Below are 23,441 nucleotides of genomic sequence, written 5' to 3'. Positions count from 1 at the left end.
ACCCGTTCAAAATCTTCATTGTGTCCTTGTCAGCTGAAGAATTTGCGAACGAAACGTTAAAATTTTCATATCTAAATTTTTGGCTTTTGCCGCTCAAACCGTTCCGCATCCCATGATGGATTAAATTACCCATCCATGATCTACCAGGATCCCCACCTCTTTGTACATGGGTGACACATGTCGCTAGGATGGCAAGGCTAGGATGACAAGCAGTTTTTCACTATGGCTATAAACACCCCTTCCCTTCCTCAGACTTCATTTACTCCGCTCGACCTCTCCCTGCTCGAGCTCTCAGACCTAGCGCCGCTGCTACACTCCATCCTTGCTGCTGAGGAAGAGCTTCACTGCCTTGACCTTGTCGCCATCGTACTCACGTCGGGCGTGGAAATCTTCACTCCGCCGCTGCCGTAGCTGTCTCCCGCCGCCAAGCTAGGGCATGGGAGATCTGAACGTACGAACTTCTCCATCTCCGCTCCTAGTTAGTCATGTTCTTCGTCCAGGGTAATTAAAATATGATTTTACTGCCCTACTAGAATTCTCATGTTCCACAAAATCTTCGAAAGGTGTTTATTCTTCAACTTCCCTATCCTTGAACACCTAGTTGCATCAATACCTTGATTTGTTTCTCTAAGATATGTTTTTCTTCAAGATTCCTCAATTGTGTGGATTGTCCAATCTATTACAACTATAGAACCTAAGTCAAGAACGCTTAATGAAATTCCTCAAGACACCCATGGTCAAATTCCTCAAACTTGATAATTTTGAATAATTTTTGAGAACGCATATGACCTCTCCAAATTCTTTGCACCTATACTCTGTTCACAGGTACAAAATGTCTGATGGTGAATCACTAGGTTCTCATCAACTTAACTCATTTGCAGCGTTCCTTGAAGATATATTGCATACATCCTCAGAAACATCAATTGTTCAAAATCCTCAAGTGAAGAAAATGGCTGATGGTAAAAGACCTCAGAAGGGAGGAAAGAGGCCAGAGACAAACACTGCATTTAAGATCCCTGAAGATATCTATGCTGAGTACCGCACACCTGATGAAGCCACACATGGCAAGGAAAACAAGAATCAGCGCAAAGTGCGCATACAGAGGATTGAGAGGAGACGGGCTAAGGAATGGAGGGAATATCGTTATGTTACTCCAAAGTACATGAAGAAATTCGCTGTCAACCCTCCATGTCCAAGACCTCCATTGGCTCTAGGCCAAGTAGCTGATCCCTCAAGCATCAGGCGTGGTGAGGAATTTCCCAAGGAATGGGCCAAGCGCCAAGCAAAGTTGCCCAAAGTAGCAAAGAAGCAGTGAATAAATTGAATGAAGATTTTGCTGCTGCTGCTGCTGAGGCCTCTGCTAGCAAGCCTAAGAAGGATTTGTCGAAGAAATCAGCTGTGAAGCCGAGTTCCTCAAAAGCAATGCCCTCACAGCCAAGTACAAAGCCCTCATGTAAAATTCCTCAGGCAACCTCTTCAAGGGCAGCTCCCATTCCCTCTGTTGCCACAAAACCCTCAACAGCTCTTGCAAAGTCCTTGACACCTATGCATCCTGCAACGTGTCAAAGGACTGCAGGTTCCTATTGCTTCAGGAGCATCTGCATGTTCCTCAGCTCCACCACTATTCTCAACTAGTCCATCTTTGTTGAAGAAAGGCCACTGCTGGACGTGGCTCGAGGCCAAGTCCTCACAAGAAGCAAGTTGCTTTTCAAGTCACGTATGATGACAATGAAGCTGGTGATGAAGAACTTGATGAAATCATTAGGGACGGGCAAGAAAGGGCTGCTAGAGCCAAAGGTAGTGTTGTGCCCCGCATGCTGGATCCGAAGAAGATCCTTGATTTCATTGATCTATGGCACAAGGATCCCAACACTCCTCTGCCTGACTTAAACCTCACTCCTGGTCAAACTCACATGTTAATGGCTTTCATCAATGAAGAGAAATGGAAGTTTGAAAAGGGGAGGCAAGTCAACAAAGCTCGGTACAAGAAGGAGCGATTTCTGAAGAAAAATGTTCTGAAGATGGCTCCTGAAGAACTTGTGACTCTACAAAAGGATATTAAAGATCTCAATGATGAATTTGACACCTATTATGCATACTAGCTAGGTGCTAAAGTCAGATTCGTCAAACTCCAACTCCCTCAAGCTCCAAGTTGCAGCTCCATCACAACATGAAATTCCTCGGGCTGAAGCATCTGCTCAGTCTACTGAAGAAAATGCAAGCACAGCTGATGAAAATCAGGCTTTTGATGACACTAAGAGTACCAGGGTTGCTGAAGAAATTCCAGCTCCTGAAGAAACTGCCAGGGCAACCACCAATGTTGCGCCTAAAGAACAACCCAGACCAGCTGAAGAATATGCTGCTGCGCCTGAAGAAACTGAACAAGACAGGGCAACTCCATCAGTTGTGCCTGAAGAAAATGAACCCACTTCATCTGCTCCTCCTGCCAAACCATCTAAGGTGAGGCAAGTCACTCTTCCTTCTGCATCAGAGGTGAAGAAAACAAAAGCTGCGGAGAAGGAAGTTGTTAAGAAAAGGAAAGCATCAACAACAGCAAAGTCCTCAGCTCCTAAGAAAGTTAGGACTTTGACGATCTCCTTCACCAACCCCATTGATGTTGTTCCAATCTCTATTGTGCCATCTAAGGAAATTGTTCCTTTTGGTGAAGAATATGCCATTCCATTGACATTAATGAAGAGAATCCTTCTGCTGCTTCTTCAGAGTAGTTGGATGAGGAAATTGAAGTGGATGATATCCCTTCAACCCCACAGGTATCATCGCCCATGCCTCAGTTCACAACAAAAGAGGCAGGCGTTTAAGAAATGGAAGAAGATGAGGATGTAGTCATTGGTTCTGCAACACCAGTTCTGAATGATGACTATTGGGAAAGACATCATCCCAATTCGCCATTGACCACTCCTCTGCATCAAATTCCTCGGTCCCCTATGCAAACTGAAGAATTTAACACAGGATCTTAAGGACATCAAACATCTCTTCTCTCCATTCCTGAAGAAACTCCGGCTGCAACAACTAAAGAACTGGAGACCCAGACTGCTCTTACTGAAACTACCACTGAAATTCCTCTGTCTGTGGCTCCAGAAGTTGTGCTCCAAGAGGCTGTGAAGCTTTCAACTTCTAATCTTCAACCCAAGCAGCAAAATCCTCACGCTAAAAGGCCAAAGTTCAAACCTGATGATTTATTTGCTGAGCACCATTTCTTCACGAATTTCAAGACTTCGACGCAAGCGGTTCTGGACTTCCAGTCAGATGAACTTCTATTCATCACTCTAATCTGATGAGGACAAGGTATTTGAGCACCGTCAAATTCCTCATGTGGTTATGGAGTCTCTCCCATGCTTCCTACCTGTCCTGAATGTTCTTCATGACGCTGGGCTTTTAAACATCTGTGCTGGCATCTGCGATTGGAATGAAGAGCTAATTCTTCAATTCTATGCTACACTATACCTCACTGGAAATGTGGATGATGTGAATTCATGGGTGCTTGATTGGATGACTGAGAACACGCATTACAAAGCCCCGACCTCTAAATTGCTTCATGACGTACCAGCCAGTCCTCCTGCTGAAGGCGCAAGGCTTCTGTATGAAGAACCTGAACTCTCTCACCATCTGATTCAAGTGCTCATGAAACCTTTGGAGCCAGACCAAGCACCAAGAACCACATTCCTCGTGAAGGAATTGCTATATGTGCCAAGGATGATCTACCGCATTCTTACCAAAACCCTCAGTCCAATTAAAGGCCACAACTCTAAAGAAGAAGAGGTTGTTGGGATCATGAAGAATCTGTTGTTCAACATCATACATGGCATTCCCATCGACTACCATGACTTCTTCATGAGGACTTTGTCTAATGCTGCTCTATCACCTTTTGAGTTGAAGCCTTATGCTCCTTGGTTCATTAAATTCATCAAATCATGGTCTTCAATTCATTACAAGGCAGATTGTCAGAATCATCTCAGCTATTTGCCTCCTATTGAAGTCCTCAAAAGGACTATTTTCTCAGCTGATGAGAAAGGCAAAGCTGCTGTTGATGAAGGCACTCGTCCATTGGATGGTCAGTTTCACAAAGCTGCATCTTATTCCACCAATGGTGACTCTGAAACTCAAGATTCTGCCACAAAAGCTTCAAAGCCAGTTCCTCAAGCCACTGCTCCATGAGTGATGACTGATCGTGAGCTTCTCCTAAGTCTTCATCAGAAGGTCGATCACAAATCACAAGTGTGTCAAGCATCAATTTGGCTCAATTCTTCAAAACATGACCGTCACTCAAAACACTATGAACAAAAACGATTACTGCTTGCATGAAGTCTTCGATCGCAGTTGGGCCATATTGTCTCACCTCTATCGTGATGAAGATCTCAAGCAGATGGGATTCCAACAGGACTTTGACTGGTCTCAGCCTCCTTCGAAGAAACTCAAAAAGGTCAAAGCTCCTCATCTCGTCACAAGTTCATACTCTTCATCGTGTGAGACAGATGAAGCTGAAGATTTGAACGACAGTGCGGCAGGCCTTACCTCAACGGACGACCCCAACAACGCTGGCGCTACTCCATCGACATCATGATGATATTCTTCAGGGGCCTTAGTCCTCATTTTTCATCCCTTTTGGTCATTCAATGACAAAGGGGGAGAAATTTGAGTTAGTCTTCAAGCGGGTCTTATATATGGCCGTTTTTTCGTTAAGTTACAACTCTTGCTCTTTTGAGGTGTTTGCTCTAATTAGTTGTAAACTTAAGTACTATGGTGATCTGATACTTTTCGAACTGCTTTCTGCATGCTTATTTCCTCAAGTACCTTAATGCACGCATGCTGAATTTCATCAGACACCATATTTCATCATGCATTTCAAATTCTTCATATTATATGTCAAATGCATGTATGAATTACAAGATATAGGGGGAGATCTCCATGATATTACTTGACAATGCGCATTTGCAACCCAAAGAAAATTCCTCAAATATGCACATCTTTAGGGGGGGGGTTCTTCCATATCTTGTAATCAAATTCCTCAATATCAGTATTTACATTTCATATGTTTATTCCCGTTGAAAACTTAACCTATTTGTCATAAATCACCAAAAAGGGGGAGATTGTAAGTGCACCTAGTGCCCCTTAGTAATTTTGGTGAAGGCTTATAGGTTAAGGGACTAATGTGTTTGTGAGTGTACACATGTTCTATAAGTCTATGAGGAGTTTGATTTTTATGATGAAAGTCAACCCCTAAAAATGAATGTCTTCAGTTGAAGACTTTGAAACTGAGGAAATTGGTGTGACCTTGAAGACTTTGACATTGATATGAGGATTATGAAGCGTGAAGAATTTTGTTTTCATAGTTTCATTTTATCTTCCTTGAGTCATAGGAAACATCGTACTGTTAAAGGGGTCGAGGTAAAACTAGGGAAACACTTTCCAAGTGATGATCATCTCAAAATCCTACACCTACCAAATCCTTTCGAGTGAAGCCATTGAAAATCTCATACAGCTCAGTCAATTTCTTCAGTGACAGAGACAAAGATCTTATGTTCTCTGAGGAATTTGTTCTGACGAAGGAGTTAGGAATTTGCCAGTGTGGATTGCCTACAAGTGAGGAACATGATAGCCCTGAGGAATTTGAGAGATCAAATTTCCTACCGTTGCTGTTCTATGCGCAAGCTGTCCAAAATATCCGATCCACCTAATAGTCATATCATTGAAGGGCATTTATGTCTTATCATGTCAGGCTACTCCCTAGGATATAAATAGCCGCCCCCTACAACCACTGGCTGGCTGGCTGGTCCAAAAGAAACCGACACTTGTCATTGAGAGCATCCCATCCTCCGAGGACTTTGAGTGAAAATCATCAGCGAGGAAAAACCCAAACCCAAACACCTACAACCCAAAGTGATTGAGCATCAGTGAAGAGATTGTTCCTGTGTGGAACCAATGCTTGTTACCTCCAAGGACTATGCATCCTCCAGACGGTTAGGCGTCATGGTCTAGAGCATCCAAGAGGAATTGTGGATCGCTGAGTGACCGATTCTGTGAAGGTTTGGAAGTCACCTGAAGACTTATCACGAGTGATTGGGCGTGGTCTATGTGACCTTAGCTCAAGGAGAATACAGTGAGGACTGTGTGTCCGAGACTATGTGCCTGGGACTGTGTGTCTTAAGGTTTAAATACCTAGCCGCTCCAACCAGACGTACAACTGTCATAGCAGTTGGAACTGGTCTACCAAATCATCGTCTTCACCAAGCTACTAGTTCTATTTCCTCAACCCTTTCATTTCCTCATTCATGTGTTGATGAAATTGATCGTTACTATTTGAAGACTTTGACTGAAAACTTGCTCTATTTCCTCAATCCAATTCTTCAGTCACTTTATCTTCAGCCTGCTTATCCTGTTTACACGCTACTTGTGCTCTGTGTATGTTTCATCATGATGACTATGCTTTTTCTTTGTTATGCATGCACCTGCGTACTTATTTTGCTGCTTGTAGTTCGTTTCTTAGGAAATTCCTCAAGTTGAATTTCCTCAGTGACGAATTTGTAAAAATCGCCTATTCACCCCCCCTCTAGTCGATATAACACACTTTCAACAAGAAGTAAAATCCCGTAGCAGACATCAGTGGCTTTATGATCAGATTATTCGTTGAAAGCAATTGCGTCTTTTCTAAGATTTATTGTGTGTGATTTTATAGCCTTGTATTTCTCTCCGATCTATCTATCATTTTGGTCTAATTAGATTTATTTATCTCTAGTGGGACAGGTGCTTGGTAGTAGGTTCCATATTGCGGTGTCCTTATTCTGTGACATGAGAAGTTGCAAGGCACATATTTGTATTGTCTCTACTAAGGGTAATCGATGGGGCTCAAACATATTTTTTGCTCTTGCTTTCTCTACATTATGTCATCATGCTTCCAACATTACTCTGTTTGTTATGAACTTAATGCCTCAAGATGCATATTGGATAGCGGTCGAGGGGTGGAGTAATAATAGTAGATTTAGTCAGATTAATGGTCTACTTGTCTCGGATATAATGCCTATATATTGATCATGCCATGAAGACTCATCATAACTATGCACTATTCTATCCATTGCCCAACAGTAATTTGTCTATCCACCGTACTATCACTGGTACGCGTCGGTGCTATACAAACGGTTTTTAACCCCTTTCCATGACGGCATTTGGAACTGTCACCAAGTGAGTGTGGGCGATGGGGGGGGTCCTTCCCACACGACCTAGAAACCGTCGGGGATAGGGAGCCAAGATTCATATACAGTATCCTACTCGTTTGTGCTTGCATTGCCATCACAGTCGGTATTCTGTGGTGCTACGTTTATTATGCACGGCCCATCACAAATGGTTCACTATTATAGAATGTGTATGATAAGCATACAATCACACACAATCGCTTTTGCCAAACCATATGCGATAACTAATTAAGAAGATTAGCTAATCATCGTACGAGTGTTGGATAGGATTACGAAACACCGGGTCATCGTAACATTGTCGTACACGACAACTATCACACACGCTATTCTTTGGTGCAACATTTATGATGCATACTTCATCAGAAACGGTTGATGGTTGTGAATCGTGTACGATAAGGAAACTATCACAAACGTTTAGTTTGCCCGCACTGTTTGTGATATTGTCTGACATCGCACATGCTTTGCAAACGGCAACTGTGTGCACGCTTGCACACGTTTCCTCTCTGTGAACCGTCTCAGATTATGGTGTATATCGCAAACATTTGTGTTTTACCAACTGTGTGTGTCGTAACGACCTGGAGAACGTAATTTCACCGTAATATAATTGCTGCTATATCAAATTGTACCGAATTTGAATTTGAATTTTGAATTTGAATGTATACTACAACTTTATTCATATCCATCAGGTTCAGACAATCAATGCATTATTTGATTCATAGGTACATATCAAGAATTACATAAGAACCAAATAAAGAATGATGAACCACTGTTGTATACCTGTACTATTAAAGACGGTAAAGAAAGAGGCGAAATACATTCTGGTTGCTCAACAAGGTGAAGTGGAATGCCCATATTGTGCCCTCCTCCATGCAAAGGGCACGCACGACTCTAGTCCAACCCCTTGTGATGGCCTACCGCCCATCCTTCATGGTCTTCATGAAAACATCTAGATAATCATCATGTTCTGGTAGAAATACTTTAACCTTTGCATGCCCACCAATCATGTAGTTTGAGAGATAATCTTGAGTAAACTGCTTTGGGAACCACTGCAAAGGAAAAAAGATTCAGACATTGTCATCTAACACAACTCATTATGGGCAGTAAAAAGAAGGCTGCAGAGTTCTTACTTACCTTCCTACAGTTCAATGTTGTATTGGATAAAGTGTAAACAAATAGTTTAATTGCCATCTTTTGACCCATTTCACTAACAATCTTTATCAGCTTCCTCACTTGATGCTGGTTCATCGATATCTCATTTCCCCATACGCAGAAAGGGTCAAAGCATGGATCTTTACCAATGACATATGTACCTAAAAGCACCAAGTTAATATTAGAAGCTAAACACCAATTGCACAATGATGTAGTACAACACTCTTTTATAATATCTTATAACATCCAATATACTCACATATTAGATAAATTAACATCTTATATTATGGGACGGAAGGAGTTTACTGCATTCTTACAAATTATCGGCTGATTAACTATTGCTATATTCATGGGTTAGAGTTAGTTTGAGCTAGTTCGAGCTCAACCCTAAAGTATATCTAAAGATGAGGGCTAGTTTGAGCTAGTTGCATCTATAACCCACCCCAAAAAACTATCCAACCCAAGAGGTGCTAACTGGAGCTAGTTCTCCTAGTGCATTTATTGTCAACCTAAGTATGTAACCCTATCATCCAAACACCTCTTTGGATGGAGTTAGTTCAGGGTTAGTCGTGAGCTAGAAACTAACTCTAACCTCTAGCTAAGTTGAGTATCCGAGCATTTGCTGCTGCTGCTGCTACTGCTGCTGTTGTTGTTGCTGTTGTTGGTGTTGTTGTTGTTGTTGTTGCTCTTCTATGTATATCTAGACATCATCAGAACATTAAGGTAACACTCTTCCTTGTTGCTATGTAGCCTAGGATTGCATATGTAGACATTAAGTACAGTGCATGTTGCTATGTAGCCTTAGATATATTACATATGGCCCTAGTTAACCTAACGATAAATGGGTTGCAGATATATTCAGTTAAAAGTCCGATTCACCAATTAGTCCCTTATCAGCCCCTGACTTATATGGTACCAGCTACCGATATCCTGAACAGTGAGCATATGTAAGCCATGGGATGAAACTAACCTCGATGGAAAACAGCAGTCGTTCCCAAAATTGTCCTGTCTAGGTACATCGAGAAGCATGTTAAGCACAACAGGCTAAACATCATCCAAAATTATCCATGGTAGACAAAATAATCTCCAAAAGATAGCTTCAGTGTGCAGGTTAAAGCACGCTAATAAAGCAAAACAAGTAGAAAGGTGTGTTAACTGCAACAGGCCTAACATTTAACAACAAGCAAACATAGTCATTCAAACTAGTATTGTGCCGGTCTAAGTACACTGGTTATTGTTAAATAAAAATGGAAAGGCGTGTTAACTACAAGATGCAGCAACCAAATGTAGTCATTCATAGTGGTATTGTTAAAACAGGTACTGATGAAATTGAACTGCACATTTCATACTTGCACATATAGAACATCACGTTGTGAATAACTGGAATAAACAAGGCATACTACGAACAACCAAACATAGCATTTGAAACTGGACATATGCTAACTACAAACAACAGAACAATCAAAAAACTTCAAAAGAGGCATATGCTAGCTATAACAGGCTTAACATCAAGCAAATATATGCATTCCTATCGGTATGTTTAAAAGTGGATTGATTAAATGTACTGCACAGTAAATAATTGCACATATAGAGCATCACATTGTGAACAACTGAAATAAACAAGGCATACTGAAACAACCAAATATAGCAATTAAAACTAGACATATTCTCACTACACTACAAAAGGGGATCGACAAAACAAATGATGGTTTTCCTCTTGTGAAGGGGCACGGCAAAACAAATCATGGGTTTCCTCACTTGTCACGGATGGGCTTATTCCCGTGGGAAGAGCATGGACCCTAGATGCGCTCCATGTTGTCACAGATGGGCTCCTTCCCCTTGGAAGAGCACGGTTGTAGGGTGCCCTCCCTAATGTCGCAGACGGGCTCTTTCCCCTTGGAAGAGCATATGGGCTCTTTCCCCTTGAAAGAGCTAGAGAGGGTGCCCTCCTCGTGGCGCCGTCGATGAGGTCTGACTTGGAAGTTGTGGATCCCAAGCCAGCATCGCAGAATGTGTCCTTCAGAAATTACAAAAGGGGCTCGATGGCAATGTAGGATGGAAAATTCTTGACAACGAGCCAGAGGAGATCAGCAGCGGGGCCATGGATGAGATCGACGGTGGTTGAACTCGAGGGGTTGGGGGTGGGCCACATAACCTGTGACATAGCCCGCCTTAGGCCGTCGCTGTCGACGACCTCAATGTCGTAGCCGGCGTCCGCGACATACCCGCATGCTGTAGCCCGCTGATTGAGTGTCCGCGACCAGTAATGGTCGTCAGCTTCCTCGGCGACGTCAAGCGAAGAGACCGTGATACACCTCTTTTGGGTCAGTTGCTCCTCGAGCTCCACGAGAATCGTAGCCGGGCTTAGGCTGCGATGCTCTGGAGTGGGGATGTGGATGCGGATGGGGATCTGTGGGAAAGGGGGCATTTGGCAGACGTCGTCTAAGAACCTTAGGGTGTCCTGGGTATGGAGATCGGTGGGTAAGCTGCACGGGCAAACCAGAAGATGTTAACAATGGAGGTCTTGTGGCAGAGGCAGCGGTGGCGGGGTCCTTGCTAGGGTTTCGAGCGAGGGAGGGTGTGTGTGTGTGCGTGCGCCCGAGGAGGTTTTGGTGTTTGTGTGTGTGGAGGGGCGGGGGGGGGGGTGTTTTAGGAAATGACGCGGGTACTGGAAATTTTACTACGCGGGAGTGAAATGACGGGGCTATTGAAAATTTTGATGATGGTGCATCACACACGGTCCGGAGATAACAACCGGGTGTTATGAAACAGAAAAACCCTCGAGGCGGGCAGATATTTTCTAGGGATGGAGGCGGGATTGGGAACAAGAAACATCGCACGTGATCCGGAGATAACAACCGTGTGTTATGAAACAGAAAAACCCTCGAGGCGGGCAGATATTTTTGAGAGGGGGAGCCTCATGGAGCCCAATGTACTGTGTGGATGTGTGCGTAACAGGGGCACCGGCGTGGCACATGGTTAGTTTGAGTGAACCGTGTGTGTTGCGTCATCCGACTTGTATAATGTTCATAAATTTTGCGAGAAATGATGCGGGAGAGGGTCAGAACACGAACACACTTGCATGTGGACCAAATTTATGTATGAAAAGGGTGGTTTGATTTTCAAATACCAAATGCAACTTCAATGTCGCACCTATCTCACAAAGTGCACGGTATTTCTTGCCCCCCTCGTGTCGGCATGAAGGGGATCCTAAGCTATGAATGCATGCCCTCCAACCAAGGCTCACCTAGCAAAGTGCGAAGTAGCTAGCAGCCTCCCCTCCATCGTGTCGGCATGAAGGGAATCCTAAGCTATGAATGGATGCCCCCCAACTATGGTTCACCTAGCAAAGTGTGAAGTAGCTAGCAGCCCATGTCGGCATGAAGGGAATCCTAAGCTATGAATGCATGCCCCCCCAACCGAGGTTCACCTAGCAAATTACAAAGTAGCAGCCACCCCCCACCCCACACAAACATTTTTAGTCAGCAGGCCAGTGAGGCATCTCACCAAGATTGATCGTAAAATGGACCAAGAATAATCCACCTTGGTCGTACAACCTCTCTCTTGTTGTTGGTCAAAGTGATGGTCATTCATGCGACCCCAGAGATAGGCTAGCTCACCAATAATCACGCAAGTAGCTAGTCCCCGAAGACACTCACTGCATGCGTGTGGCCCAAACATATGTATGGAGAGGTGTGTTTTTGAGTACACAATGGAACAACTTTGATGTGGCACCGTGATTTTGAACTAGAAATCTCCACCCTGAGTGAGGGTTAGGTTGACGATGCATATGTATGTTACACCACACTTCAAGCCGACGACGGGGATTCATGCATGCATGCATGCATAGTATATGCGCTCAAACTTTAATTAGTTCTGAATCTCACCATGACTTATACTACGATAACACGAACCAAATGAAGAATCCGCCATGGTAACCTATCTTGTTGTCGGTCAAGGTGATCATAGATGTCCATGCGAGCCCATGAATATATAGGCTTGTCGCCGATAACAACGCGAGGGAGTGTACCGTTCGAAGACAACCACTAGATGCTTATGTATGGAGGTGATGCGTGCATGCATGTTTGAATACCATTTCACAACATTGATGTGGCGCGTGCGTCGAAATCGTACACTCCGCACACAGAGCGAGATCGGTTCATGGCGTGTCGTTGTACTAGCCACTTCGACTCCATGGGAGGGATTCATGCATACACATGCATGTGTGTGTGTGTCTATATATATACCATATTACAAGCAAAAAAATAATCCCCTCCTAAGTCAAATTAACCACTCTCGTTGTCAGTCAAAAAGTAGTGATGGACTAAGCGGGCCCATAGATGGAAAGCATCGATATCGCTGATAACCGATTAAATGGGTGCAAGAGGACAACCACCATCACTTTGCATGTGGGCCAAACACATGTTGAATACTCAAAATGCACAACTTTTATGTCCCACATGCCTCAAAAACCGTAAACCATGCACCCACACAGAGCGAGGTTCATGAAGCTTACTACATATGATGGTCCCCTTCCCCCTCTTCGACGCATACTATATGCTCCTACCGTAATACAACCCAAAAAGAATCCTCGTCGATGGTGAAATTAATTAACCTCTCCCGATGTAGGTCAAAGTGATCCGTGCTTCGATGAAGGCCTTGTGGGACCACAGATGGAAGCGTCACACATGAGTGTCCTAGCTAGGATAACCACCGCCTGCATGCATGTGGCACAAAGATGTGTTGTGTTATGTTTGAATAGTCAATTTCATAATTTTGATGTGGCATGTGCCTCGGAAACCGAAAAGTCCCGACACTAAGTGAGGTGTACTTTTTCACGGAGATGTATGTATAGTATATATGCTAGTCCCCTCCCACCTCTTCAACGCGTACTATATACCACCATAACACAAACAAAAAAGATTCTACCTTGCTGGTCAAATTAACCTCAATACCGGCTGTTCATCAAAGTGATGGACGACGACCTCGCGGGCCCATAGAAAGCGTAATACGTGAGTATCAAGTGTCATGTAGGACAACCATCGACTGCATGTGGCCAAAACATGTATGTATGAAAGGGTTGTGTAATGTTTTTAATTACGAATTCACGACTCCGATGGTGCACCGGCCTGCCTAACAAAATGGCCAACCCACACAGTGGCTCACAACTTGTAGTGTACTGCGAGCCACCCCGCAACCCCCAGATGCACACACCCACACACACTGCGAATCCACCGCAACTACGATGCATGTTAAATTAATTATCCCGCGGTGAACATATATATGTTACCGAAGGAGGGACGTTTTAATTTCGAAAAAATTAGAGATCATTAAGAAGTTTTAGTACATTAATTTATTGATTTTCTACAGGTATAATGTAGAAAATCAAATTCGAGCTACATGCACACGTAACAGTGCACCTAAATGTATTGCAAAAACACATGTGTCTCACTTGGTGCATGTTTACTCCCCATGCAACAAATTTCAAACAATGAGAATCTTGATTTTTAAATTCTAGTACATCCAAAACTTATTTGAAGTTCATGAAACTTATCGTGTTGTCATATGGAAACCAATACAAAGTTGCATTGTACTTTTTTGGTCAAATTTGAGACCAGTTTTGATGTAATCTTTATCTAATTACAAACGGGAGATTATTAATAATTGGGAACCAATATCCCAAACGGAGCGTTAGACCAACAATGGATACGTGCCATGCTTCGGTTAAGCAATAAAGCAGCATCATTAATATTCCAAATAGAAAAAACAATATACGTGTCGCCACGCGGCCCGTGTGCTGTGCGAGCAGGCGTGAGTTGACGGTATGCATGCGAGTAGTCCACCGCGTAGGCAGACCAGGAGGCATGCGTGCAGGTGTGTGAATTGATGGAGGTGTGCTCGCTGTGCAGTGTCATCGGGAGGCGTGCGAGTAGCTATGTGATACGACGGTAGGCATGCTAGCAGTCCGGTGCGCAGTCTCACCGGGAGGCGAGCCAGCGGTTTGACCGCCGCCCGCCTCTCTCCCACTACTCCATATTAATGGTGCGCCCGAGCGGCTGCACCCCCCATCCTTGCCACACACACAATCCTCTCTCTCTGCTTGCATCCTCGACGCTGCTCTCAGTCATCAAAGCCGTCAGTGTATGAGGATGCTACCGAAGCGCCCCATCAGAGGGAGTGGCGACACCGGGGCTGCTAAAGCACCGGAGCACGGCGTGGAGATGGAGATAGAGGTTGCCGTCACCGCTGGTGAGTTAGCGCTGCACCTTGACATCGTCAACGGTGTCGAGCTTCCACAGATGGCGGTGGAGTTCCACATCGACTCTGGTGACGACTCGGGCGACGACTCCGACGACCACTCCGGTGATGACTCTGACGACGACAGACAACTGGTTAGTCATCTATACCCATTTATGTGTCAAATAGATCCCAGAGTTTCTCTGGTTACTCCTGCCTCCCCCTTTTTGGAATATAAATCCTATGGTTATGTTCTCCCAATCCATGAAATCTGAGTAAGTGTCGTTAGATCCATGTAGTTTATTGATTGTTTGAATGGTACAAGTGATAAGTGATTAGTTGTTTCATCTGTGGAAATGATTTCTGCTAGTAATATGACTAGTGTTAGTGTTCGTGCTAATAATTCCTAGCTGGGACTTGACAAATTATTTTGAATGACCTACATATGTTTGTGCCATTATTTTCTTCAAGATTGTTCTAAATATAGACGAATGTGCTTAAAATTTGAACCATAATCTCTGGATATGTATAAATAAATAGCCATAAATTCCTAATCCTACTTCGCGGCATGTAATCATTGATTTGATGCCAATTTTTGGCAACTGCCATATGTTCACTAGAGATTAGTTTGTAATCATTAATTTGATGCCACATTTTTTTACTATTTGTATAGGTGCTGTCTGATGATGTCGATAGCAAGGATGAAGTTGTCTAGAGGAGGTACAAGAGGCAAATTCTGAGGGACCTTTATGCGGGAATGCATAACAGGCGTATTAGGACCTGGGACGGCGGCTATCGATGCCCATTTTGCAACCACAAGCACTACAAAAAAAAGACACAACCGTGACATTTTGGGCCGAACGAATTTTTTTTTTGTCATACATATGACACTTCTATGACGATAATTGTGACAAAACCGGGTATCATCATAGATGTGGTGGGCTCCTACTTCTATGACAAAAAATCATGACAGAAAATGGGTTTTTCATCCTGGGCGGGCCGGAGATGCAGGTGCATGACATTCTTTGGGCCGTCCATGACGGAAAAAACCGTGGTAGAAGCGAGGGCGAGGAAAATTTCGGGGAGTTCCCGGTTACGATGGGCAGTCGGGGGCCGAGTGATGCACGTTTCTCTTGTACACGTAGCGCGTGTGTGCGGGGCATTGGCTCTAACTGAACCCGAGCGAGCCGTCGGTCTCTAACTGAACTCGAGCGATTGCACTGCAGGCTATGCGTTACTGAACCCGAGCGATCGGTCGATGGCTGTTAACTGAACCCGATCGAGCAATTCCTTCACTACTGCTGCTAACTGAAGCCGATCAATTGGATGAACAGTGAGCGGTGAGGGGGGGGTTGGATGAACAATGAGCAGTGGCGTTGCCTGTGGATGAACAGGACCCCGTGGTGTGGAGGGCTGGATGAACAGTAGATGGTGGAGGGGTGCCCGTGGAGGGGTGGTTGAACAGTAGCCGGTGGAGTAGCGCGCGGTGGAGGCTGGATGAACAGGAGCCCGTGGAGGCTGGAGGAGGTCGACAGTTGACGGTGTCCTGGACTAGGGGGCACCACGCCATCTCCCGATCAGTTGGATTGGGTCGAGGACCCCCATGGCCGTATACTCATGGGCCAGTTCGGACAACCCCTGCCACATACAAGGAAGACTCCACAAGACTTGGCGCCCAAGACAAGGACTCTCCTAAACCCTAGGCCTCCGGTGTCTTATATAAACCGAGGCCAGGCTAGTCAATAGACAATCTCATATTCATTACTACAATCTCATGGTAGATACATGTACTCTATACTACACCCATATGAATACAATCAAAAGCAGCATGTAGGGTATTATCTCATCAAGAGAGCCCGAAGGTGGGTATAACCCCGTGTCCATGTTACCATCGCTCCAAGACGCCTAGCTTAGGACCCTACTACGAGATACGCCGGATATTGAACCGACATTGGTGCTTTCATTGAGAGCCTTCTAGGTGTCGTCGCAGATCGATGGATTATCAGGTGATATTGTTTGAGTTAATCCGTATGATATAAAGCAATTTCTTCGCGAAGTGTTTCTACTACCTTGCTATATTTTTTGCAGATCGCTTTTGATCCCGTGCACAGCGGCAATTTTTCCGTGCGATCTGACCACAATAGAGTGGCCGAGGTATCCGCGAGATCAGGTTCAACTCCGTACGTATAAGCTTGTGTGCATGTATATATACCGGCGTGGCGAGTCGCGCCTAGAGCGGCGGCGGCGGAGGCCTGGTAGCCGAACTCCCAGCGCAACCCATGCCCAGACTACTCGATTAGGGCTGGACTCGTGAGTTGGCAGGACAACAACTGGTGGGATCTGTTGTGAAAAAAAAGTCCAACCTATGGTATTCTAGCCGGTGCTACAACGATGCACATACCGAATGGTGCAGAAAAGCCAACAAGAATTCACATTGTTGGCAAACCACAAGGAGATCCGATTCCTTTTTTGCTTTTCCTTACTATTTAATTTGGGCAGTGCATGTGTTTGGTTAATTATCTTTCTTACATGCACTTTCCACGTGCTAGAGCTTTTTCTAGTACTATTACTAGTACGACCTACCTCCTTGTAGCAAAAGCAAATCTGTGAACATCCACATGTTTTTTTTTGGATTGCTACAACTACTTCTGGTCTGGCCAGTTTTCATCTGTACGCAGGTCGGTTAATGCTGGTCCGCACTGATGTCCATCATCACATTGTCATCGAACTGTGCGAATATCATCATCCGAAGAATTTTGATCTGTATCGACACTACGTCGGATCCGAACTTAGCTCGGCGGCAACAGACATCAGTACCAACCTGATCGAGTACTTTGTATAGCACGGTACCTATACCTACCCGGTGGATTCTACTAATTAAACTACTAGTGCTACTACTTCACGTACTAGTGAATCATCGTGCAAAGATCATTTGATTCTCGTTTCTAGTACTGTACGGATCTATTTGGCTATTTTTCCTAACTATTAGGTTAGCTCCTAAAATTATTGCACACAAAATATTTTTTGTTGTTTTGCACTGCATTACTTTTGTAGGGACATTTTGTCGACACTTGTGCATGACGTCGGTCTAGCTGGCGTCTCGCCGTCACTGAGGCTGGCCGACCTAGGTCGACATTGCCGCGCCACAACGCCGTCATGCTATCGAGCCGACCTCGGCGCACAGGCCATATTTCTTTTATTACTCACTCTGGATAAATTATTAATTATGCAATGATTTTTTTATTACTATTATCTCAGGCTTGCACTATTTCCTGTGCACAGGTAAATGATCCGTGATTGGGCAGCATTGTCACCTCGGCGTACCGACATACCATGTCACGTCGGCTGGACCGGGGCTTCGTTATCACTTCATTAACCCACGCCGGGGACTTCGGCGTCACACTGCCGGCCAACTCCGCCAGCTTGCCTAGACTGGGGGCTTCACCTTACCACATCGGCCGAGCCGTGTCACTACTCCGGATTGCCGAACTCCTTACTTGGACACCCCGGGCTTGGGGGCTGGGACCTCGGCCATGCCGAGGACTGTGAACCTCGTCGGATCTGTCATAGATCAATGGGCGTCTTCGTCCCGCCACAAGCCCGGATCGCGTCATCAACACCGAGCACATTAACCAGCTAAGTCGCTTTCATGCTAAAAAAACTTTCAGTTTTAAATTTTGTTCGGTTCGACCAAGCATTATACCTTTTGGGCAAAAAATTGTTTGCGAAAAAACTTCCTTGTCAAAACTTTGTTTGTGACACACAAATTCAAATACCATGTTTACTTGGGGGCTTCCTTTATGAAACCTTTCCTCTTGCATATGATTATACTTGTACGGCTTCGTTCCTTGTTCGTGTATTACACCACAATATGCACCATGTTGACTTAAGCGATTTGCAAGATGGGTTGCCTTGCTCCTATGTTTACCCCTACGTTCCCGATTGTTCGGCTAGGGAGTAAAGGGAGCACCTCTGCAATTGTCACGATCGGGTCATCCGAGCCGGACCTCAAACTGGGTGAAGCCGAAAGCTAGCACTCTTATTGTTTTCAATTATGGTTGGCACACAACGGAACTCATGAGTACAAAAATCTATTGCACAAGTCTCATAGTAGCAATGAGCAACCGAAGAAAGGTATCGGTGGGGGTACTATTTTCTTCGAAGATGCTTCTTACACTTCGTCAGTAATATAGCATAAGTTCCCTGAGCGCACTTTGTCTGTTACAGCCTTATGACCTGATTGCTTGGTTATCAGAAACACCGTCGATATTCTCGACAGGTGGAGTACATAACACTTTTCGGCCCTTGACCGAAGAGGGAGAAGCCGACGGTCGGTTAAGACACGTTTAAAGTTCGGGTGAACAGCGATATGATATAAGTACTTTGGTACATAGAATCATTATACATATTTTTTTACCCAAGTCACTTGTGGGCTCTTAAATTTATATGAGCCGTTTTATAATAAGTGTTCTTCTTCTTAGTCGTTGCAAAGTCTTTTTTCTATCACTCCTTTTTTTCGAGGCGAGTGTGTGGTCAATAGCCCGGGAGCCTAATTTATCTCTCAAAGCCGCTAAAGTTTTCTAAACTGGCCTAACGAGAAGTACTCCGCCTTCGGGATAGGAGGTTGAAGCCGTAGGTTGACCCGCTTGAAGTCTTGAGATACGATGTGTCATGTTAAAGCACGACAGAAGCACAATTTTTTTTCTAAGACCAATTTTCTGATTGGCACCGAACAATTGATCTAGTTCGGACGTCGAGTTTTTCCTGACGTTTTTTGGTTTTCCAATCCTATGGCACTTTTCAACTATTTGTGTGTTTTCCGCATAAGTCTCGCAGTGCAACGCCGGACACCTTTAGAGATTCGGCAAAAATTCTCGGATATTGCTATATATGCATCAATTTCTAATTGTGTCTTCTGTCAATAGTTGGGTTGCCGGGCTCCTGTGCTTGCCTCCTATGTTCCGCTTTGTTCGGCTAGGTGTGCAAAGGGAGAACCACTGCGATTGTGCTTCTAGCTTGCATGGTTAAGCACCGCAGTGGAGAAAGCCAAAAACTGACTGTCACAATAAGTGTAAATTGGTCAGTGGTCCGATGACTGCAAGAGCCATAGAAGGTGCCACTGACCTGTATCCCCACTTGTTGTCGTACCAGGAGACAAGCTTGACAAAGTTGTTGTTCAGAGCAATCCCGGCCTTGGCATCAAAGATGCTGGACCTGTTATGGGTAAAGTGGCATCATTAGCCAAGTCAGATGAGTACTCACATAGGCAATCAAAATGAACCCATTAATAAAAAGTAGTAACATGGGTATTGTCAAAGCAATGGTAAACACCTGTTGTCACCCTGGAAGTCAGTGGAAACAAGGTCCTCATCAACGTAACCCAAAATGCCCTTGAGGTTTCCCTCCGACTCCTCCCTGTAAAATCAGATCGGTACACATCAATACATCTCGTAGGTGGTATGTGGCCCAAATACCAAAACCAGAAACCATATGCGCATCGAAGTAAAAGAAATTGTTCCTGGTTAGTGGAATTACTCACTTGATAGCAGCCTTAATCTGATCATAGGTTGCTAGCTTCGCAAGTCTAACAGTCAGATCAACAACAGAAACATCAACAGTGGGAACGCGGAAGGCCATTCTAGTCAACTTTCCGTTAAGCTCTGGGAGAACCTTGCCAACAGCCTGCAAGAAATCAGACAGTTACAATTAAATGGTAATCCATCGAATAGATACAGTGTTCAATCAGATAAGTCATGATACAGTGTTCAATCGAACAGATACAGTGTTCTATCAGATAACTCATGATATAATAGAAGGCCAGCTGAATATACCTTTGCTGCACCAGTGCTGCTTGGAATGATCTTGAAGCTGGCAGCCCTTCCACCTCTCCAGTCCTTGCTGGAAGGACCATCAACAGTCTTCTGGGTTGCTGTAAATTCAAATTTCAGCCACACATAAGCATACTTGTTAAAGATAGAATATAAAATGTTAAAGAAAAAACCGAGTGTTATGCATTACCAGTGATGGCATGAACTGTGGTCATCAAACCCTCAACGATGTCAAACCTGTCATTGATAACCTGAAAGAAACAAATTATCAGCATACCATTCCCAATATTGGCGGTTGGTTTGAGCAGCACAAAACTGCAATGATAAGCACCTTAGCAAGAGGAGCAAGGCAGTTAGTGGTGTAGCTAGCGTTGGAGACAATGTCGATATCAGACTTGTATTCCTTCTCATTGACACCACAGACAAACATGGGAGCATCCTTGCTGGGAGCGGAAATGATGACCTTCTTGGCACCACCCTGAAAGTGGTGACACAGAAAACTAATTTAGTACAAATATACACAAGAAAGGTTCAGGTACCATGAAATGGAAACTATGAAAGAATGTACCTTAATGTGAGCTGCAGCCTTGTCCTTGTCGATGAAAACACCGGTGGACTCAACAACGTACTCAGCACTAGCAGCAGCCCATGGGATCTCCTCAGGGTTCCTATATCAGGACATTGTAAATCAGCCTGTGTACTTCACATGGAAATCAACTGCATGGCCACAAAAATGAAAGGTAACAAACCTGCATCCAAACACAGCAACCTCCTTCTCACCGAAGAGAAGGGTCTTGGAGTCCTTCACCTTAACTTCATGGTGCTTCCACGGTCCGTGGACAGTGTCATACTTGAACATGTAGGTCTGCAAGTTACAAGCACATAATTCAGAACCACAATATGAACCAGAGACAATTAGTAGCGCTATGCTTTAATTAACAAGTACTAACTGGCACGGAGCCTGCATGTGTCTTATTTATAGTAAGATAAGAGAGAATACTACCAGGTGTACATCTATTTTAAATACCACAATGGAACAATAGTCACTGCATGGAACAAATAGATTCCTCAAATCTGGAACTACAAAACTATTCTCCACTAAATGAGGAATATAACGTATGCAAAAGGCACTTGCAAAGCAGATCTAAAAGTCGTTTCCCAAAACTGATGATACATACAGACATGTAGCGACATTCACTAGATTCATATACATCGCTATTTAACTGTGCTTATGATAGTGTAGCAAAGAATCAGCATGTAACGAGAAAAGCAAATCCAATCAGGTTTAGTACAGATCTAAGCTCACAATCCACAATCCATAAACGGGTGTCCCATGCACAAATCCACAATGACCCTACCATACAAACCTACAGATCTCATGAGCGAGGAGAATCGAGAACGATACCATGTAGTCGGTGGTGATGAAGGGGTCGTTGACGGCGACGAGCTCGACATCGGGGCTCTGGAGCGCAACCTTGGCCACAAGCCTGCCGATCCGGCCGAAACCTGCAGCGCAAAGAAAAAATCCATCCATCAGGAAACGAACCCACGGAAGCAGCCAATAGAGAAGCAAACCAGATCAGATCGGAGGCACAAGCTCACCATTGATGCCGATCTTGATCGGAGCTTCCCAGACCACGGAAAATCTAGCAAAAGGAAGGGACAACAATCAGCGAACGGACCACAAGAAATCGAAAAGGTACAACAGCTAGTAATTGCTCGGGGCGACGGGGTTACCCATGGGGAAGGAAATCTGGAGCTGTGACGGACGGAGGAGGGTTTGAGAACAGATCGAGGATTGGGACGGCTACTCGAGATTGCGATGTGATTAGCGAGGCCAGGGGGTTTATTTAATTGGGGGTTTCATTGGGTGGCCGGGCCCGCGGGGCACCGCGGGTTGCGGATCGCCTTCTGTTTCTCCGCTACCAGGAATGGAACGGGCGGGTGGCTGATGGGTGGGGCCGGGCGAGGAGTGGGGCGATGGTTTCGAGAAGGTCCCTATGGGTGGGTGGGACGGGGCGAACGTTGGAGCCTTGGAAACTCTGGACCGCTGCTGGGTTTGGCTCCGATAATCACGAGAGAGAGGGAGCGGTGGTGGGGCATCCCTGCTTAGTTCTCGTCCAAGAAGGTGAAACGACCGGCGCCTTACTTTTTTTTCCTTTTCTTGGAAAACCCCAGTGCCTTACTTCTTGTGCAAGAAGATCAAATGACCGGCGGCATGGGAGGCTTGGCGTGGTTAAAACGGCCAACCGCCGGTTGCCACATATGTGGAATTTCAAAAATTTCCTACATATATATTTACAAATGCTTTCTTTCTCATCAAAATAATAATAATAAGAAGAAGAAATGCCTCCCACCAAATATATTTAAGACTGTAAAATCTTCATTTTGGATACAATTTCTTATGATGTCGTTGCCGCAATGCACGAGGTCATTGTCACAGATCTGGGCTGAGTTCTTCCCTCTCACTGACGAGCCCTAGCTTGCTTGGACCAGTTTAAGGGTGAGGTGGTGGAACTTTTTCCCTTTGTCTCTCATCTGTGTATGAGTGTACCCTGTTCTCTAGCTCCGCGAGGTGGTGGACGGCCTCATGGAGCCAGATAGCAGGGTACGTGGCAAGTTATTTGGCCAACCAAGCTGGATAGATGGAGAAAAGGGGAAAGGAGGAAGGTGTGTGTGGGGTGGAGGATTCTTTGCATGTCGGTGAATAAAATTGGGGGAGGCGCCCCCTTGATTCCACCGTCATTGCATCGTAAGGGAAAAGCTGAGCCTCGACGAGGTTGTCCCCTTCATCAATGATCTGGAGGTTGCGAGGAAGGTCGTCGCTGTTGGGCGGCTCCTGCCATTCGGGGTGAGCTCGAAGACCATTGTTGATGAGCTTCGTTCATTGATGTGGCGGTTGTAGGGCAATGCCACCATCCAATGGGTTGGCAGCGATGACTGGTGATTCTTCCTCAGTTTTGTTGTCGAGGACAATCGCTACTTTGTGCTAAAATCGCAATTGTGGCACTTCAAACAG

General features: G+C 44.8%; 1 protein-coding gene across 3 annotated transcripts; it reads right to left on the bottom strand.

Annotated features, from left to right (window-relative positions):
- Positions 1-9,416: 9,416 nt before the first annotated feature.
- On the bottom strand, positions 9,417-22,362 carry LOC123160238 (glyceraldehyde-3-phosphate dehydrogenase 2, cytosolic-like). 3 transcript variants are annotated; one of them, XM_044578050.1, is made up of 12 exons: positions 22,160-22,361; positions 22,025-22,048; positions 21,828-21,928; positions 21,172-21,287; positions 20,991-21,090; positions 20,754-20,900; positions 20,613-20,673; positions 20,426-20,523; positions 20,134-20,276; positions 19,926-20,009; positions 19,719-19,808; positions 9,417-9,478 (listed from the first exon to the last, which is right to left on the bottom strand). In XM_044578050.1, the coding sequence occupies exons 1-12, from the start codon at positions 22,161-22,163 to the stop codon at positions 9,469-9,471; spliced, it is 978 nt and encodes a 325-aa protein (XP_044433985.1). In that variant the 5' UTR covers positions 22,164-22,361; the 3' UTR covers positions 9,417-9,468. The 3 variants fall into 3 exon arrangements, with proteins under 3 accessions (XP_044433985.1, XP_044433983.1, XP_044433984.1); XM_044578049.1 differs by lacking the exon at positions 9,417-9,478 and adding an exon at positions 19,592-19,651 and having other exon boundaries at positions 22,160-22,362; XM_044578048.1 differs by lacking the exon at positions 9,417-9,478 and having other exon boundaries at positions 19,529-19,808; positions 22,160-22,362.
- Between the last annotated feature and the right edge of the window lie 1,079 nt (positions 22,363-23,441).

This window comes from Triticum aestivum, chromosome 7B, assembly GCF_018294505.1.
Source record: "Triticum aestivum cultivar Chinese Spring chromosome 7B, IWGSC CS RefSeq v2.1, whole genome shotgun sequence".
Classification (NCBI taxonomy): domain Eukaryota; kingdom Viridiplantae; phylum Streptophyta; class Magnoliopsida; order Poales; family Poaceae; genus Triticum; species Triticum aestivum.
Note: the sequence above shows the minus strand (reverse complement) of the source record. Positions and strands in the feature narration are given on the sequence as shown.

Excerpts from the sequence above, each read along its gene's own strand:
- LOC123160238 (XM_044578048.1), bottom strand. Across the intron at positions 21,091-21,171 it reads GTTGCTGTGTTTGGATGCAG|GAACCCTGAGGAGATCCCAT; the intron begins GTTTGTTACCTT and ends GTCCTGATATAG. Across the intron at positions 19,809-19,925 it reads GACTTCCAGGGTGACAACAG|GTCCAGCATCTTTGATGCCA; the intron begins GTGTTTACCATT and ends TACCCATAACAG.